The sequence below is a fragment of the Cebidichthys violaceus genome, unplaced genomic scaffold, assembly GCF_023349555.1.
Source record: "Cebidichthys violaceus isolate CVI_PGR_0920_01 unplaced genomic scaffold, fCebVio1.0.p SCAF_103, whole genome shotgun sequence".
NCBI classification, from domain to species: domain Eukaryota; kingdom Metazoa; phylum Chordata; class Actinopteri; order Perciformes; family Stichaeidae; genus Cebidichthys; species Cebidichthys violaceus.
Window position 1 is genome coordinate 571,209 of NW_027176267.1, and position 19,711 is coordinate 590,919.

Consider the following 19,711-nt stretch of genomic DNA (forward strand, 5'->3'; position numbering starts at 1 on the left):
TCTGTTTTCTGTTAACGTTTCTCCTGTGTCTCCTCATTTCATTCCCTACCTCCTTCCATCCTAACCCGACTTATACCTCCTCCTTTTCCTTACTGTCTTTTGTTCTTCAGCTCAGTTCCAATAAAAGAGGAATCCTTGTTATTGAGCTTATCACAAATCAAATACCAGTCACTGTTCACCTGTCAAAACTCATCAAGCCTGTTGCAACACATCTTGTGATGTTTGTTAGTAATTTTTTTTCGAATCATGTTTTCATCACCTGACAAATACTGCATTGTGAAGATCTATTTTATCTTATCTAGATACAGATACCTTGATTACTGCAACAGCCGGAAGTTTATTTTGAAAAGACAGTATTCGTGTAACAAGCGGAAATTGACACGCGTTGCTGGACTTTAGTAGGAAAAAATGCACGAATACAATGAGGAATAACTTTTTGTAAGATTGCATACAAACTGTTAAATGTTTATTTGGGAGAAGTTTCAGTTGGTTGCCATCTGAAGCTTCACTTATATTCTGGACCTTTTATGAACATTTTAGTTCTTTCAGAGTAAAAACTAAAAGGGGACAGAGGAATATATATATACTACTCATACTTTAAATTCTGTTCTCAAAACAAGCTTTCATTGGAAAGCATCCCCTCAGTTTTATTTGATTGGTTATTCATTTCTTGTTTATTTTAATTTAGCCCTTCATGTATTTTATCATTCATTTTGGTATCTTTAAAACATGTTTTTGTTCAAGATGTAACGCATTAGATGACCAGAGGGTGGCGCTCTATCACTGCACAGGAAGTCCTCCAACCTCCTTATAAGGGAAAGAAGGCGGGGGGAGAACTTGTGGATGAAAGTTCACTTTAAATTTGACCCGTCTGCTGTCAAGTCAACAACTCTCCTGTTCAGCAGCAGCTGTTCAACCAGACACCAGGAACACAGAATCAAAATGTGGAGCTCGTGATGGATCCTAGGATAGTAGAGTATATAAAGAAATATAAAAAGAAATAAGAGACTTGTTCCAGACTTGAGGGAGGCCATGTCTCCGCTGCAGCTGTCCGTCTACTGGCGCCTCTCCCTCGTCTTCATCTTCAGCTCTTTCCTCTTCTTCCTCGACGTTTTCACGGCCGCCGTTGTCGGTGCCTCTTGTCGCCACGGCAACGTCACGGAAGACGGCGCCGGAACGTCGTCGGCGCCGCAGAGCGCCGGGCTCAACCAATCACGGCCCGGCGAGGCCTCGGAGAGCGGGAACCGAGACGTGAGTGATGTTAACGTTTTTCCTCGATATTCCTGTAATATTAGAACTTTTATTTAATATTCATACACTTTAACAATGTAGTTGAGCTTTGTGTATTTGTAAGATACTTTTTAAAACAATGTTACACAACAGAGAACTGCACAGATTAACATTCAGCGTTAATGTGCAACATGAAGCGGTTAATGTGTCTGTCTGCTGTTTATTGCCACATACGATAAATTTAGCTCGGCACAGTGCAATAGTAAAAGACCTCATTTAAAAATAGAAAATACAAAAATGTACGATAAAATATACAACAAATAAGTTATTAAAGTGATAAGTGTGTATGAGATGTGGTTGAGATTCGCAAAGGTCTGGTTAATGTGTCATATAAAGAGGAATATAGGTACTTAAATTAAAAATATATATATATAAATACACCTTCAACATCATGTCTATGATGCTTCTCTGGGTTTTATAGCATTGCAAACTAAATGAATCTTTATGTTTGTATGCATACAAATGTAAAAGTTTTGCATCCTAGAGAAATACAAATGATACAATATATACTAAAAACATACTACATCTTTGGGATTTCAAAACAGAACATTTGTTGACTTTTTTACATCGTATACAATCAATTAATATATATATATGTATATATATATATATATACATATATATATATATGTATATATACAATAGTCTGCAGTTTGATCTAAAAGGACGATTAGATGCAACCTAATTGTGTACTTGGACACATATTTTTTGTATGTTTGTGTGTGTGTTTGTGTGTGTGTGTGTGTGTGTGTCAGTCAGTGTGTGAGTGGACGGACTGGTTGGCGTACAGTCAGACTCTCTTCATGGTCGGTCTGCTGCTGGGATCGCTGGTGGGAGGAGCCATATCCGACCGGTACGACACAAACAAACATTGAAATTGATCTGCAGCTTTTTTTCGCCGCCTTTAACGAGCTTCTATACGCCTCTGTATTCTGCAGGTACGGGAAGCGCACGGTGCTGCTGGTGTCCGTGTACGTGCACGCCGTTTGTGGGCTCGTGCCCGCCGTCCTTCCTCAGCCCTTCCTCTACCTCGCCGTTCGCTGCGTGACGGGTGTCTGCTGCTGCTGCATCAACATCTGCTCCTTCAGTTTGGGTAACATCAACAATCACCACCTCCTCCTCTTGCTCCTGTATCGTTGTTACCAAACTGGCCTCACTGGGTCGTGGTTGACTGGGCTTCCGGTGAGTTTTATTGGACCACAGCGGGACACGAAGGCGATAAAGAACATGTGTCCCGGATAAAGTCCCACCGACCAGACCGAGTGCCAATGAGGAAAGACAGCTTCCAGCAGCTTTTTGATCTCTGACCTCTGGTTGAGACTGAAAGGGGGGCAGCAGGTTCATTACAACCAACATCCTGATGATTCCAGACCAAGTGGGAACCTCCGGTTCTTTAAGTGAAGTCAGTGCTTCATCTGTTAAAGCTGCATTCTCTCTAGTGTCCACCAGGGGGCGACTCCTCTGGTTGTATAGAAGTCTAGTCTAAAATGACTCTACTTCTCTCTTGATTTATTCCCTCAGTAAACATTGTAAACATGAGTTTATGGTCTCAATCTCTAGTTTACAGTCTTCTTCAATACAGCATGATGTTCATTTAGTACATTATGCTCCATTTAGAGTCAAACACACCATAAAGAGTGTGTTTGACTCTAGAGCTTTAGGGGCGGGGCTACACAGTGATTGACAGGTCTCTACCAGAGACGTATACAGCGTCTCTACGTCACTCCTCCTCAGTCCAAATATGGTCACTTCCTGTTCACTGGTTGCAAAAATGACAAGATGGCGACGTCCAAATCGCCAAACTCGAGGCTTCAAAAGCAGTCCACAAACCAATGAGGGACGTCACGACGACTACGTCCACTTCTTATAGACAGTCTATATTCCAGAGCCCCTATATCACAACTAAAAATGTTGTAAAAGGCGTCTTTAAAATCGATAGGGTTCGTCCTCTGGGGAGCAGGACTGTGGTCAATAGAGGTCTTCATAGGTCCACTTGGTTCCTAGTATATATTTCATAGTACCTGGTTATTTTTTATGGTAACACGTAGGTTGAGGTTCCCGGTGATCTGAGCCAATACTAGAAAAGGGACGTTAGAAAAACTCCCGATCTGATTGGTCGGAGAGAACCGGCACTTGCGCGACACAGGACACGCCTTAAACAATAAATAATAATTAAGCAACCTAATTATTTATCACGATATCTCGATGCACGATTCCATTGAAAGATGATACATTATTGAATTATTGTTTCCTGAACAGAAGGTTAATGTAACAATTAAATAAAATAATAATTGTAGCATAGGACCGATAAGATCCATTAATTAATCTCATTCCAATATTTAACTAGTTCAGTTTATCACGTTCATAACAAACCAAAAAATGAAACGAGTTCCGATGGATTTTGTAGAGAAGTTAACCGCTCCAATATAACGGACTTTCAAACGACGTCGCGATGGCGATCAGCTGAGAATGGGGTTCATTCCTCCTGGTTCCCCAAAGTGAGCCGGGTATAATTTGGGCGTTTGTTTTATCCACAGCCGTGGAGTGGACGCGTCCGGCCGCTCGGCTCTGGGCGTCGGCCTTCCTGACGTTCTGCTTCAGCCTGGGGACCATGGGCGGAGCTCCGCTGGCCTGGCTCAGCCCCACCTGGAGACGGCTGCACCTGTCGATGGCCGTGCCTCAGCTCGTCTGTCTGCCGCTCTACCTGTAGGTGCACCCGTCTGTCCGTCTACCCGTCTGTCTGCTTTGGCCTTTGAGGATTGTTAACAGCTTCCCTTTTCCTGTTCCAGTTCGATCCCAGAGTCTCCTCGCTGGTTGTTGCTAAAGAGGAGGACGGACGTTCTGGACCGTTACCGTAGCAATAGTCCTGCAGATAAACAGTGTCTGGACTTGGTAAACACACACACACACACACACACACACACACACACACACACACTCACAGTTTCAGTCTGTCAGTGTTGTGTCAATGAGTTGTGTTTTTTGTGTGTAGCTGTTGGGGTCCGACCTGCAGAAAGCCACCGAGGCTCAGAAGGAGGAGCCACCTGGAGGCCACGCCCCCAGTGACATCATCCACCTTAAACATCCGACTGTGCTTCTGCGGCTCTTCGTCATGAGCTACCTCAGGTACATAAATATATATATATATTCATATATATATATATATATTCATATATATATATATATATATATATATATTCATATATATATATATATATATATTCATATATATATATATATATATATATATATATATATATATACATATATATATATATTACCACTTTATTATAAAACAGTTGAAGAAAATTAGAAGTAGAAGTTTATATAAAGTGGATTAAGTTGTAATGTCTTGAGGATAATGTCATATTTTGATATTTGGAATATCTTTTGAGTTGGCTAATAATATTATAATATATAATACAAAGTTGTAATATTTTAATGTTACAACTTTATAATATAAAAAAACGTTGTTGCGCTACGTTGTTACAAAAGTTGTAATATTTTGATGAATAAATAATCATATTTTTTAAAATAAGTCAGAATATTTAAATTGTTATAATTAGGTTGTAATATGGAAAGAATGAACCCTGTAAGAATAACATTTTCGTTTTCCGACAAACAGCTTATAATATTTCAAGAATAAAATTATAATATTTTGGATATTTTACGATTGACAAAAAAAATTGTACTTGCTGCCTTCGAAGCTTTCGTGAACATCTATGGTGAATTCAACGTGAAGGTGAGGAATAGATCAGGTTCAGGTTCAGGTGGCTGGAAAGCAAAAGCATAAGCATCATTTTCCATATTTGTGAGATAGTATGTTTCAAATTTCCACTACAACTCTTTCTTCATCTTCCTTACAATAAGTACAATATCATCGTCTGTTTTCCTGGAACCTTTAGTTGAGTTTATAGTTTAAATATTACTTATTTTTTAGGAAACTACAAATTAAATAATCTGATCAAAAGGGGCGGGACTTAATAAGTGACGTACAACCTGTGTTTGTCCTGCAGTGTAGTGTCAGCGGTGACGTACTTCGGCATCTGCATGAACATCGGCTCTTTTGGCGTTGACGTCTACTCCGCCCAGTTCTTCTCCGGTCTATCGGAGGCTCCCTGCTTCCTCGTCCCATTGGTTCGCCTGGGACGCCGGCCAATCAGCATGCTCGCTTTTTTCCTAAGTGGAGCGGCCTGCTTCCTGTCGTTACTGCTGTCCAGATACAACGGTGTGCATTTCAGATAACAATATATCTGTGGTTTTGTGTCATCAGATGTACTAATCCTACATATTGCATATGCTGTACTGTAGGGATATCAGCCCCAAATTGTATTTTTACTTTGATTAATGCTGTCAATACTACTACTCTTATCGATACTCCTTATTGGTTCAGCTCTTTATCGATACTCTAATCGGTTCTTTTTTATTAGAGACTGCGGACAGAACCATTATATATGTATATATGTATATATGTATATATATATATATATATATATATATATATATATATATATATATATATATATATATATATATATATATATATATATATATATGTATATATATATATATATATATATATATATATATAATTATAAATATTTCACTAGACTTTAGGGGCGTACAGCAGTGTATCATCAGCATAGAGTCGGATGCTTATTTACTATACCTTAGCTTATAAACATGATTATAAAATTAGCATGAGCACAAACTAATCCACTCCAAGTCAAGGACGTTCTGTCTGCGCTCGAAGCTCCGCACTAAACTGATCAACGTTATTGATCGGTAATCGGGTACTCGGTGATATCTATTGTGTGTGTGCAGGCGAGCCGGTGGTGGTGATGAGTCTGGCTCTGCTGGGGAAACTCTGCATCCTGGCTGCACTCTGCATCTCCACCCTGTACAGCATTGAGCTGTTCCCCACTGTGGTCAGGTAGATATACATATGTATGTCTGTATAGAATATACAATGTGATATATATGTATATCTGTATAGTATATATAATGTGAACCATGTCATTATAACCCAGACAGCGGTGTGTGTCCTTGGTCAACCTGTTTTTCCGGCTCGGTTCCTTGGCCAACTCCCTGGTCCCTTCCACCCCAAACGGGACGATCTCATTGGCTGCCATGGTCGTGTACAGCAGCGCACCAATCGTAGGCTGCGGTCTGTGCCTGCTGTTGCCGGAGACCAGCGGCGTCCCGCTCCCGGATTCGGTTGAGGACTGTGACAGGCAGCCTCGGCCCCGCCCACCTAGCATGAACGCCCACTGGAGGACACGGTGAGAAAAAACACAAACTGTATATCTTCATCGTCCTCAGGCTTACATTAGATAAGACTCGAAAGGGAAGAAAGAGGAGACGCCAAAGACTCAGCCTTGATACATGGGGCATCTGCCCACTTGTCACCCACTTCCCGGCGTCATCGTTTACTTCCCGTGATCACTGCCTACTTCCCGTAGTTGTCACCTATTTGATGTCATCACCTCCGACTTCCCAGAGTCGTTACCTACTTCCCGTCATCATCATCTACTTCCCGTCGTCTTCACCTACTTCCCGTAGTTGTCACCTACTTCTTGTCATCATTACCTACTTCCCATCACCTACATCACCTACTTCCCGGGGAGTTGATGTAGCCGGGGAGCCTACTTCCCACCATCATCACCAGCTTCCCGTAGTTGTTACCTACTTCCCGTCGTCACCAACTACTTTAATTAGTCGTCACCAACTTCCCGTTGTCACCGCCTACTTCCCTACTTCTCGCCATAGTTACCACTTCCTTTAGTCTCTAAATGTGACACACACACACACACACACACACACACACACACACACACACACACACACACACACACACACACACACACACACACAGCATGAATCAACACTGTGATTAACTTTCCAGCTCAGCGTTTAATCTAGTGTGTGTGTGTGTGTGTGTGTGTGTGTGTGTGTGTGTATAAGTATGTATGTGTGTGTGTGTATGTGTGTGTGTATGTGTGTGTGTGTGTGTGTGTGTGTGTGTGTGTGTGTTTTCAGGAAGCTGGTGAGCAGGCAAACCAGGAAAACTGAGACACTCCGTGCAGAGAAAGACAACACGCACACACCAAACACACACACTGGACTGATATAAACACACACACACACACACACACACACACACACACACACACACACACACACACACACACACACCAAACACACACACTGGACTGATATAAACATAAACACACACACACACACACACACACACACACACACACACACACACACACACACACACCAAACACACACACTGGACTGATATAAACATAAACACACACACACACTTTAATGAACTACTTTAATTGTTTTGTTTTGTGTTTAGTCCTGATTTTAAATTAAGGACCAAAAAACCAGAAGCGGCACAAAAGGAAGAGAAGAAGAGCGGCCATGTTGATGATGATGATGATGATGATGATGATGATGTCATGTGTTCGGCTGTTGGAGGATTTCTGTTTTATTCTTTTCGTCACTTTGTTCTGTTTTGATTTGTCACTGTGAAAATAAACTGAACTACAATGTAGTTTCCCTCCGTTGCTTGAGAAGTACTTGTGTACTACAAGTTGCAGTACTACAGTGTAAACCATTAAAAGTATGTTTAAGTACTGAGATTAGTTAAGTAGTCTAAATACTTTAGACTTAAGATTGAAATGTATTTCAAGTACCAAAAGTAAAAGTCCTCATTATACAGAATGTCTCCTTTTTTATAATAATATATTATTATTATTATTATAAGTACCTCAGTATGTACTTAATTACAGTATTAGCATCATCAAAAGTACTCATCACGCAGAATAATATAGTTAATGATGCATGTTTATTACTCAGCTGGTAAAGGCCATTTTAAATACTTTAAATACTGCTGGTAGTTTTATCTGTAATAAGACATCATGTAGTTGAAACATGAAATAAAAGTAGAACATGTACTGGATTTCTTTGATGCAGGTTTTCTGTGTAAATATAAATGGAGACTATTATCCGAGTTGTGGCGTCAGATTTAATTTGTACGATTGCAGCGCTCTCTGCAGGACGACCTGTGAAATCACACAAATGATCTTCAACAGAATATATAAAACCGTTTCAATACTGTGAAGTATCACATGGTTTAGATGCTTTAAGGACATTTTACAGATATACGTTTCAGATGTTTGGCATCAACATAGCAGGACTGAATGTGTCCAGAACTATTTGCTCATATTTTTACATCAAAATTACATATTTAACCTGAAACACTAACAGCAAGTTTCTGTTTGATCTGGTTGAAGTGTCATTTTCCATTTATTCTTCTGTATTTTTTAGATATTATACAGATTCTTTAAGATTTCTTTGACAAAAACAGCAGAAATAGAAGCAAAGTCTCAATAATTACATTTATTTTTTAATCATTTTACAATGTCTAATATTTAAAAACACCACACCTTTGTTTTCATCAAACTAACTGACATGATGAATTCACCTTCATCTTCATCATCATCATCATCATATACTGTATATATTAACTGTAACAGATCCCACAAGTGAAGCTTTCAAATACTGTTTGAAAAGAAAAGAAACTAAATCTTTACCTGAAAGTTAAATGTAAAAACAAAAAGTAAAAAAATCACCTTCACCCAGTTTGAAAAGTGCTTTTATTCTAAAATATCTTAAATCTCTGTGTATCGTTTTCCCTATTTTAGTTTGAAGGGACAAGACAGGAAGTCAGTGTTTCATATAAAATAAACACAAACAAACATCACCATGTAAACAAAGAGCAGAGGTGTCAGTTGATGTTGAAATTTACGACGCTGCAAAGTCCCCTGAACTCAACGATGAACAGTTTTGATAAGAAAATAATGTCATCAGTTTGTTTTATTAATGAGTTTAAACAGACGATTTCTGTTCTTTTTATTACTTTCCTATTAAAATATGTAAATCCTAATTTAAATGTTTTTATTGTTATAATATATTATATTTACTTCTTGCAAAAATAAAAAGTCACCTTCATTATTAATTCATGTCCACAACTAAACTGTCTCATTAGTCCCTAAATATTTAACAACAAACAAACAAACACAGATATTAGTTTCCTGGAGAGAACAATGTAGTTTGGTTCAATAAAAAAAACTACATTTTGAATTAATTAATAATACATTTATTTTTAGTTTGGTTTAAATGGAGCTGATATTTTAAGAACATTTGTTGCTACTTTATTAATTTTTATAAGATTACAGTAAAATAGTCATTACTGACTAATCTGCTGATCATTATTAATTGATTAATTAAGGTTTTGTCATCACATGATGTAAAACAAAGAAAAGTTATGAATTCTTACATTTTCATAAATTGGAAATGGAAATAAAAATGGAAAATAAATTGGAAATAAATTTTGCTTTAAAAATTTTGACCGATCATTTCAGCGTATTTACCGATTCATTTCCTTCCATTCGACTCTTCGCTAACGTCTCCAACGTGTCACCCAAACCCTAAAACGTTCGTCCTTCCCGCTTGCCGTAGAAGCCGCGGCTCCGCAGCAGTTCCTCCGTCGGATCACCAGGGGCCGTCAGTGCGTGACGAAGTTGGCGGGGAAGATCCCGACGCGTCCGTCGGCCAGCCGGCCCTCCCACCAGTCGTACTCCGAGTCGGTCTTGGTGACGACGGTGATGCGGTCGCCGGGGGCGAAGCTCAGGTCGCCGGGCTGCTGCCCGGTGAACGGGTGTGTCGCCGTGACGACAAGCTGCCCGCTGGCCCCTCCTCCACCTGGGAGGGGAAAAAATTAAAAATACATATTTATATAAATATACATTTCTAATTAATGACACTTCAATTAAAAGGAATAGTTTAATATTTTAAGAACTAGCTTGTTCACTTGTGTGTAATATATAATTAAATAAAACTATCTAACAGTGACCTCATTATTTTAACAAGCATAGAAACGTATAAAGAAACATGAATTACATAACTAGAAACATGACATAATAATACAAAGTGTTGCTCTTAACTGTAACTTAAATAAAAACACAAAGAAAGTGTTCAGCTTCTTCGTCGATGTTTTTCTTTTGAGAGATAGATAGATAGATAGATAGATAGATAGATAGATAGATAGATAGATAGATAGATAGATAGATAGATAGATAGATAGATAGATAGAGAGAGAGAGAGAGATAGATAGAGATAGATAGTTATGTATAGATATATCTAGATTATGTACATCTATATCTGATATCATGTGATGCGACGTCGTACCGGAGTTTGGAGAGTTTCTGGAGGCGAATTGATCTGAAATAGAAAGACAACAAAGTACAAAGTCAGTTAAAGGTATTTTACATCAGTGTAAATTAAATGTCTTTGAATGTTGGGCATTTGATTAATACAAATAAAAAAAACATCAGATTATTGATTGTTGGTTTCAGCTCGAACAGATCAACATCAAATTAACTGTAATTATAATAAACTTTCTGTACTTCTATTAATATTGTTTTATTTAACAGCAGTTTGAAGCTGTGACCACTAGAGGGACACACACACACACACACACACACACACACACACACACACACACACACACACACACACACACACACACACACACACACACACACACACACACACACACACACACACACACACACACGTTGCTGTGTTTATATTCACCGATTCATCAAGGTAGCAAGTTAATAAAAGACCTGAATGAAAACACTAATCGATCATCTGTCAAAGGAGGTAAAAGAGGAAAGAAGGAGGTAGTGAAGGAAAGGTAGAGAAAGTGGAGGAAATGAAAAGGGGTAGTAAGGACAGAAGGAGATAGTAAAGGAAAGAAAGAGGGGTAGAAGGAAAGGAGGAGATAGTGAAGGAAAGAAAGAGGGGTAGAAGGAAAGGAGGAGATAGTAAAGGAAAGAAAGAGGGGTAGAAGGAAAGGAGGAGATAGTGAAGGAAAGAAAGAGGGGTAGAAGGAAAGGAGGAGATAGTGAAGGAAAGGAGGAGATAGCGAAGGAAAGAAAGAGGGGTAGAAGGAAAGGAGGAGATGTTTCATGTCAAACCACAGTTTTAATTTATTTATTTCCACAAATTGCCGAACATTTTCCAGAGAACAAATAAATATCAGCGTCATAAACACAAATAAAGAAAGTATTTTTGATACTTTGATATGTAATTTAAGAACAATGTGGCCCCGGACCCCCCCACCCAGAGGGTCCGAGGGCCACCCATCATAGTCTCCCTGGAGAATGACTCTTTCGGGCGTTGATTAAATATAAACGTTCCTGCCATTTGCCTCCAATTTTCCCTCTCGGGCGTCTAAGGAAACACATTCCAGACCTTCATCAGCTGTTGTTGCCGTTCTTTCCTCTTCCTATAATTAAAGCTTTGATCACATACAGAGGCGACACGCCCTCATTCTTTATCGTTCCTCTTCACATCCATTCATCTCACACTGATAAATGGTTTTAAATGTTTAACCGATCATCTGTGTAAGGGTGTGGGCAAAGGAGGAAAGGAGTGAGGAAAGGAGTGAGGAAAGGAGGTGCAAGAGAGAACAGAGCGGGTTAAGAAAGAAACAAGAAAATAATGAAGGATATATGGAAATAAAAAAGGAGAGGAGGAGGTAGTAATGGAAACTAGGGGGTAGTAAAGAAATAATGCAAGTAAGGGAAAAAAAAGAATGTGAAGAAGGAAAGGAGATGGAAGTGAAGGGATTTAGGAAAGGAAATGTATATGAAGTGTAGGAAAGAAGGGAGAGGAGATAGAAAAGAAAGTGAATTAAAAGAGTGGGATAACAAGTAAAGTAGGTAAGGGAGAAAAGGAGGCATAAGGAAAGACAATGAAGGAAAGAAGGAGGTAAAGGAGGAAGGAAATTGGGTAGTGATGGAAAGCTAGGAAGGAGGTAGAGAAGGAAACGGAACAATAAAGAAAAAAAGGAAATAAAAAGGAAAGGAGGTGGTGGAAAGGTTAGAAGGAGGCATAAAAGGACACAGGGAGGTGAACGTTTTCAGAGTGAAGAAAGTTAAACTCACCTGAAGTCTCAGATTTATAGACGGAGAGTCTCGGGTAGAGGACGTTTTTACCCGTGTTGGCTGGCGGTTGCTGGTAACTGGCTGGCGGTTGCTGGTAGGTGCTTGCCGGTCTCTGCAACGGAGCTGGAGGTCTGGATGGAGTAAAAGACGACTAGAGAGAGAGAGAGAGAGAGAGAGAGAGAGAGAGAGAGAGAGAGAGAGAGAGAGAGAGAGAGAGGAGAGAGAGAGAGAGAGAGAGAGAGAGAGAGAGAGAGAGAGAGAGAGAGAGAGAGAGAGAGAGAGAGAGAGAGAGAGAGAGAGAGAGAGAGAGAGAGATTTTCTTCATAACTGCTGATAAAATGTATATTTCCACAAAAGAAAGAGCCTGATTGTGTTGCAGCCACCTCAGCCCGTTCCATCCCTCATGTGTTGAAGCCGTTTACGATGATATTTACCTTTGGACGCATGTTCTTGCTGGTCCAGTCGGCGGTGTAGGCCTCGGTGTAGGCCTCCAGGATGTGGTAGAGGTCGTAGCATTCCGACGGTGGCTCCACATCGCCGTTTAAAATGGCCGACGCACGGATTTCTCTCGAGTAGAACCTACAAGGCCACACATGCACTCACATATTCAGTAACTATATTCACGTGAACAACGCTTCAAATGAAGGTGGCATTTGGTTGCTGTTCATACTTGCGGTTGGTTTCTTTGCGTTCGATGAGGCCGGATCCCTCCAGAGAAATACCAGCAAACAACCCTCTGGATCTACAGTAGGTAAAGACCGCCGTCGGGCTGCGAATAGCCACGTCAGCCTCCACGTTCCTGAACAACAGAAAGATAAAAGGATGCCGTTACCCCTCTGCTAGTGGAACAACCAAAGACGAGCACTTCTAGATATATAACCATCCACAGTATAAGGCAGGATCCTGGGTCCTCGGTTCTGTACAACAGAAAACCTACTGGCCTGATTTGGACGAAGGGTGTCGCTTGAGCCGCAGGAAGAACCCATTGAAAAGGAATGGATCCGAATCACGGGGATACACTGCATTCTAGAACCACCTCCTAGACCTAGAGAACCAGAACCTAAACATCCACTAGAACCTCCCCAAAGACCACGACAGGCTACTGCATTCTAGTCAAAGACCAATAGAACCTCCTCCCAGATCTAGTGAACCTGGGGTATTGTATATTTTTGTTCATGGACTTTTTGACACAAACTCAACTGGGTTGTATTTTTTTGCTGGAATGTTTCATAATTGCATTATATTTTTGTATCTACAGCAGCATCAAAATCCTGTCTCCGGAATGGAAACTGTTTTATATTGTCTAGCGTAGCTTTGATGTAGTTCAACCCGTAATTGGTAGCTTTGCTGTTGTTCTATACTTTCAAAGAAGCTTCCTTTTTATTTTATTAGGTGTCTCTGGGGAGATGAAACAAGGTACTGTGTATTTTAAGATAAATGTATATCTACTCATGTACTTGTAAAACTTGTCTCCAGACAAATTAGCTCATTTTATTTTATTTCTGTCTGCAGCACACTTAGTTCACAGGTATTCAGATGTTTACCTGCGACTCAAATACCTGGCCAGGCCCACACACACAAACACACATGCTGAAACATGTCGAACCCCTGAAACAATGTCCATGTTCTGAAATTAAACTTCACACAAAGTCACAGTCTCTAAAAATAATAATCACATCTGATGTCGTAACAGATGTTTTCAACAACCGCTTCATGCTTCAGGCCTCAAAACACGCCGAGTGTCATTTAACGTCTCCTACAATCAAAATAGAACATTAAAGCTGTAATTTACACCCAAAAAGGTCATTATTGGAAGCCATTAAGAAGGACAGTAGGAGAACAGGTCGTCACCTGCCCATGGGTCCCCACAGCGACAGTGCAGTTCCCACCAAGCGTCAGGTTCCCGCCCTTTGTGAAGGCCTCGACGGCCCTCCGGTGGTTCAGGATGATCACCAGGTCGGACACCTGAGGGAGGACCGTTCACTTATTCATCTCAGAGCTACACTATGGTTGAAAAGGTACGAATCAGCTGTTACATTGATGCTCTTCTTCTTTCCTTTAATCGTAAAAACAATATAATTCAGACGCCATATGTTTTTATTTACATTGAAGAAGAAGAAGAAGACAAGAAGACTTTCAGGGTTCACTGGCTCAGATTCTTTCCTTCTCTGGATGAATAAAGTTCAAATCTTATAAAATAAAGATGTGGAGGCGAGGACTCACCTCCACTCCGATCTCAAAGCCTCCTCCCAGGCCGGCGATGCCGATGGCAGACGGTGCCGACCAGCCTGAACACACACAGCAAAGATCAATCAGATGAGTTCCAGATGAATCAATGAGAATACGTAGCAATCTTCACGATCCCAACTTCCATCCAGTTAATAGCTTCACACAATTTAGCCGATGAAATTGACTGTTGACCGCAGAGAACGGCAGCGTCTGAATTATGTATATATACTCATATATAAATTATGAGTTATCGGCTTTATCTTTTTAATCCAGGTTAAATCCATGTAAAACACTTTGTAACTTTGCTTTAAAAACGTTTATTATTATTATTAATATGATTACTATTGTTACTATTTTTTAAACCTGCATCCTTCACATGCAGGTACAGAATGTAAAGGGTGAATTAAAGACATTTCTATCTTTGAACTCTCTTCTTCACAGGCTCTTTAACAGAACAAAGACTGTTTCTGTGCTGCCTTCATTAAAACTGATTTTTATGATTGTTTTTTATTGGTGCCAGTGTTTTGGTCAAACTGCTCCTTTAATCTGAAAAAAACAAGTAAAAGCCCTGCAGAGGAGGAGAGTCATCCTCCACCGCCGGCCGCGTAAATGAGCTTCATGATGACACACATCAGATGACTTCTTCTCTTTGATACCACAGCAACGCAAAACGTCCCAAAACAAAGAAAATCAAAGAATGTGAAGGAAAAACATGAACAGGGTTCCCTGCTTGACACCGACGTCTTACCTCCTCCTAGACCTAGAGAACCAGAACCTAAACAACCAGTAGAACCTCCCCCAAAGGCCGCTACAGGCTACTGCATTCCAGTCAAAGACCAATAGAACCACTCCTAGACCCAGAGGACTAGAACCTACACAACCACTATAACTTCCACAAAGACCAATACAACCTCCTGAAAGACCACTAGAACCTCCTCCCAGACCTAAAGGACCAGAACCTAAACATCCACTAGAACCTCCCCCAAAGACCACTACAGGCTACTGCATTCCAGTCAAAGACCACTAGAACCACTCCTAGACCCAGAGGACAAGAACCGACACAAACGCCACAACTTTCCCCAAAGACCACCACAACCTCCTGAAAGACCACTAGAACCACTCCTAGACCCAGAGGACCAGAACCGACACAAACGCCACAATTGGTATAATCTTCATGAAAATAGGACTAGAACTTTGCGGTCAGTCAGTCTGGGTCTCACGTCTGTCGGCCAGTCTGGCGATGACGATGCCGCTGCCTCCTCTGGCGGTGATCATGAAGCCGGCCTTGATGACGGAGATGATGGCCAGACCCTCTGCCTTCGCTATCACATGAGCTGCAACGCACAAAGAAAAAACAACACAGCCATCAGCGTCTCTTCATAGTCTTCCTCAGATGGAATACTAAAGGACGGTTTGTTGTTTTCTTACCAGGGATGAGTTTGTCCGGTCCGTTTCGGTTGGAGATTTCGGTGAAGTCTCTCAGGATCTTGGCGGCTTTCTTCGCCTCCGACTTCAGGTTGGAGGGTATTGGGTTACTCACTGCAAAACACACAAATTACACGGCTTATTAAAACACCAACAGCTCATTCAGAGTGGATTTGACCTTTATATTTCAACCCCACATCAAATCAAAGCTTCCGTCGCACAAAGAGAGGAGTCACAGAACTCGTCAATGAGCTCATTGTTGGCTTTAATTGATTTTATCTAAATCTGCGGAAAAGACTTTAAAGAAAGCTCCGAATGTGTTTTTTTATTGGTGAACAGACAAGACCTGTGTCACTGGACTGTGAGCTTATTGGTCTTAAAAAAGCATATTTATTTGTTGTTTTAGCCGACAACACTAATCCTTTCATGTCATTCAGCTCTCATTTAGACCTAAAAGTACTGTTTACTTGTTTGGAAATTCAAATCGAGTGCATCGAAAGAGTCGGAGGACCTTCTACATGTCGGAACCGCAAAATTAAATTCACCGTCTCAGGAGCTACGCAGCTAATGTAATAGTAAAATGTGTGCAATGACAACAAAGGAATTCTATTGTTATTGTGAAGTCCAGCTTCCTGACTGTTCGTGTCATGTGTCAGGAATGTGCTGCCTGTTAGCAGACTGGTCTCTGCTGTCTGACTCGGCTGATACTGTTTGGACTCTGACAGAAGAAACAGGTTCTAATGGTCTTCATGTATGTTCTGTTCATCTATGAGGAGTCTCTGTTGTGTCTTTGAGGAGGTTTCTTCATCAGTGATGAGGTTATATAGGTCTTTAAGTATGTTCTATTCATCTAAGAGAGTTTCTAGTCATAATAGATACGGTTCTGGTGGTAATTAAGTATGTTCTAGTCATCTATGAGGAGTCTCTGTTGGTCTTTGAGGAGGTTCTAGTCATCAGTGATGGGGTTCTAGTAGTCTTCAATCATGTTGGTTACGTGATGCCATGAGCTCATTGAAAGGTGAAACAGGTCTGTAAACAAATGTGAATGACGTCATTAAACCAGTTTAATTAGAAGTCAATTATATTTAAATAACCAGCAGCTGACTCACACAGCAGTGATGTCATCTCTGTGACCATGGCGATTGCCTCACCAACCAACCCTCTGCCAAATGACTAATTAACCAATCACAGGACAACAAGCCCAAACTCAATCAGAGGAGAGCTGATTAACCGCTAACGACACTAACGAGCTGTCAGATTCATGACGACAGCTCCAGATTAGTTCCTCCCTCGTTAACGTAAACACACACCTTAACATCAAGTCTCCAGTAGAGACCTCCGACATGTTGACTAGGACTCAACTAGTTGACCCAGAACTTCTTCAAAAAACCTACAGAACCACAGGCAAAGACGACTAGAACCTCCTCCACTACAACCACCAGCACATCCCATAGAACCTCCTCATATGTTACTAGAATCTAAAAGACAAATAGAAAAAGACCACTAACCTCCTCCTCAATGAGTAGAACCGCCACCTCATCACATGTCACTAAACCCTGTAAACCCACTACTGACACCTTTAAGACCACTAGAACCTCCTCAGAGGTCACTAGAAGTTCATCAGAGAAAGCTCTTAACACATGACTACAACTTTAAAGCTGTTACAGCTTATGTAAAGACCACAATAACCTCCTTAAAGACCACTAGAACCTCTTCATAGACTTGTAGAACCTAAAACAACACCAGAACCCTCAAAGCCCACCCCTACTTTAAGCATGACATCACCTGATGTTTGTCACCACCACGTTTTAATAAATCTCATTGAGTTATTTTTACAGACTAAAAAACACACGTAGATCCTGCAGGTCCTATGGAACCCCGAAAACACTGAGGGGTAAAGACCAAGAGAGAGCCAGATGGACAGAGACAGGTGGAGAGAGAGAGAGAGAGAGAGAGAGAGAGAGAGAGAGAGAGAGACACGTAGAGAGAGAGAGAGAGAGAGAGAGAGAGAGAGAGAGAGAGAGAGAGAGGACAGAGAGAGAGACAGAGAGAGAGAGACACAGCAGACAGGTGGGGGAGAAGAGAGAGAGAGAGAAGAGAGAGAGAGAGACACACGTGTAGAGAGAGAGAGAGAGAGAGAGAGAGAGAGAGAGAGAGAGAGAGACACGTAGAGAGAGAGAGACAGAGAGAGAGAGACAGAGAGACACAGAGACGGGGGGGGAGAGAGAGAGAGAGGGAGAGAGGAGACATAGTATAGAGACAGAGAGAGAGAGAGAGACAGAGAGACACAGGTATAGAGACAGAGAGAGAGAGAGAGAGAGAGAGAGAGAGAGAGAGACACAGGTATAGAGACAGAGAGAGAGAGAGACAGAGAGACACAGGTATAGAGACAGAGAGAGAGAGAGAGAGAGAGAGAGACACAGGTTGAGAGGACAGAGAGAGAGAGAGAGAGAGAGCGAGAGAGAGAGAGAGGCGAGAGAGAGAGAGAGAGAGAGAGAGATGGACACAGAGACAGGGGGGAGACAGAGAGAGAGAGAGACAGAGAGAGAGAGAGAGAGAGACAGAGAGAGAGAGAGAGAGAGACACACACACAGGTAGAGAGAGAGAGAGAGAGAGAGAGAGAGAGAGAGAGAGAGAGAGAGAGGAGAGAGAGAGAGAGAGAGAGAGAGAGACACACACGCACACAGCACAGGTGGACACAGAGACAGGTAGAGAGACAGACAGGTAGACAGCTTACAGAACTCCAGACGAATCTTTCAATTTTAAAAAACTTACTTTTTCCTTCTTCTGGTTCTACACCGCGGACAGGTGAGCTGCGCGAGCCTCTTTCCTCTCTTTTCACTTCCGCCTCACCTGATTCTCCTCACAGCCCAGCGCGCGCTACCGGAAACTACGCAGACACTCAGGACACGTGATAACAGAGGCCTCGAGCACACCTGTGCAGGTGACGGCGCTTCTTTAACACCTTGAGCGACGTCACACAGCTGCCGAGCAATAAAGTAAACGTGGCGTTGTCAGGGAGACGGGCGGCGCGCGCACAGCCCCTGACTGAAAGGTGTTGGAACAGCTGGGCCGCGCGCTCTCGTGTGCGTTCCCGATGCCCTGAGTTTTTAGCCCCCTCAGTAAAGTCTCTCAGGCAAAGAACGCAAACATCATACATTATTAATTTCATAAAATAACTCGTTAAAACTTCCACTAATGCGTGTTTTTAAAGTTGTTTCAGCTTCCTGTCTGATAAAGAGATTAGATTACTTCATGATTATAACATTCAGGGACGAATATGTGGTCAGACATCAGTTCATTTATAGCACATTTAATTAAATATTAAATATTTGAATTCAATATAAATTAAATATCATTAATATTACTGAATGTAATAAAACAATAATGTAGAAATAGAATGAAAGGCATCAGCTGAAATAAAAATAAGTTAAGACGGGACTTGAAAAGAGACTAAATTTAACTTGTTTTATTTTATTTGCTCATTTGAAGTTTCAGTGTCTTTTATTGTTCATATTTTTCTTCATTTTGAGTTTTGTTTTTTGTCTATAATTCGTCCCGTTTTGCAGACAGGGACTGAAAACCTTCCCACAGTCCCACTTTCTCACAGTTTAAACGCGATAACGTTTTTATTCTTAATCCCTGCGGGGAAATAAACTGCCGTCCTGTGGGAGGTCACAGGTCACCAGTCAGGGGAATAAACAGCCGAGCGGCCATATTGTTTCTCCACCTCATTC

General features: G+C 41.1%; 3 protein-coding genes across 3 annotated transcripts; 2 read left to right on the top strand and 1 right to left on the bottom strand.

Moving 5' to 3' along the window:
- Window positions 1–713: 713 nt before the first annotated feature.
- Window positions 714–2,733, top strand: LOC137887210 (solute carrier family 22 member 7-like). Its single transcript, XM_068730032.1, has 3 exons — window positions 714–1,251; window positions 2,046–2,143; window positions 2,229–2,733. Exons 1-3 carry the CDS (start codon window positions 1,033–1,035, stop codon window positions 2,530–2,532), a joined length of 621 nt encoding a protein of 206 aa, XP_068586133.1. The 5' UTR covers window positions 714–1,032; the 3' UTR covers window positions 2,533–2,733.
- A 1,106-nt stretch (window positions 2,734–3,839) lies between these two features.
- On the top strand, window positions 3,840–7,573 carry LOC137887201 (solute carrier family 22 member 13-like). The gene is made up of 7 exons (XM_068730018.1): window positions 3,840–3,996; window positions 4,080–4,182; window positions 4,283–4,416; window positions 5,307–5,518; window positions 6,115–6,223; window positions 6,321–6,572; window positions 7,330–7,573. Exons 1-7 carry the CDS (start codon window positions 3,902–3,904, stop codon window positions 7,421–7,423), a joined length of 999 nt encoding a protein of 332 aa, XP_068586119.1. The 5' UTR covers window positions 3,840–3,901; the 3' UTR covers window positions 7,424–7,573.
- A 1,585-nt stretch (window positions 7,574–9,158) lies between these two features.
- On the bottom strand, window positions 9,159–18,838 carry sh3yl1 (SH3 and SYLF domain containing 1). Its single transcript, XM_068730047.1, is given in 11 exon segments — window positions 9,159–10,068; window positions 10,555–10,587; window positions 12,321–12,471; window positions 12,755–12,899; window positions 12,991–13,119; window positions 14,172–14,185; window positions 14,187–14,285; window positions 14,544–14,608; window positions 15,770–15,883; window positions 15,978–16,088; window positions 18,750–18,838. Coding segments are annotated over 11 exon segments (1,059 nt in total). The 5' UTR covers window positions 18,751–18,838; the 3' UTR covers window positions 9,159–9,871.
- Window positions 18,839–19,711: the final 873 nt, after the last annotated feature.

Bases quoted from the DNA above. Each gene is read 5' to 3' on its own strand.
- LOC137887210 (XM_068730032.1), top strand. From the start codon at position 1,033: ATGTCTCCGCTGCAGCTGTCCGTCTACTGGCGCCTCTCCCTCGTCTTC. The intron at 1,252-2,045 runs GTGAGTGATGTT...TGTGTGTGTCAG, and splicing joins CGGAGAGCGGGAACCGAGAC to TCAGTGTGTGAGTGGACGGA. The intron at 2,144-2,228 runs GTACGACACAAA...TGTATTCTGCAG, and splicing joins GGAGGAGCCATATCCGACCG to GTACGGGAAGCGCACGGTGC.
- LOC137887201 (XM_068730018.1), top strand. From the start codon at position 3,902: ATGGGCGGAGCTCCGCTGGCCTGGCTCAGCCCCACCTGGAGACGGCTG. The intron at 5,519-6,114 runs GTGTGCATTTCA...GTGTGTGTGCAG, and splicing joins ACTGCTGTCCAGATACAACG to GCGAGCCGGTGGTGGTGATG. The intron at 6,573-7,329 runs GTGAGAAAAAAC...GTGTGTTTTCAG, and splicing joins AACGCCCACTGGAGGACACG to GAAGCTGGTGAGCAGGCAAA.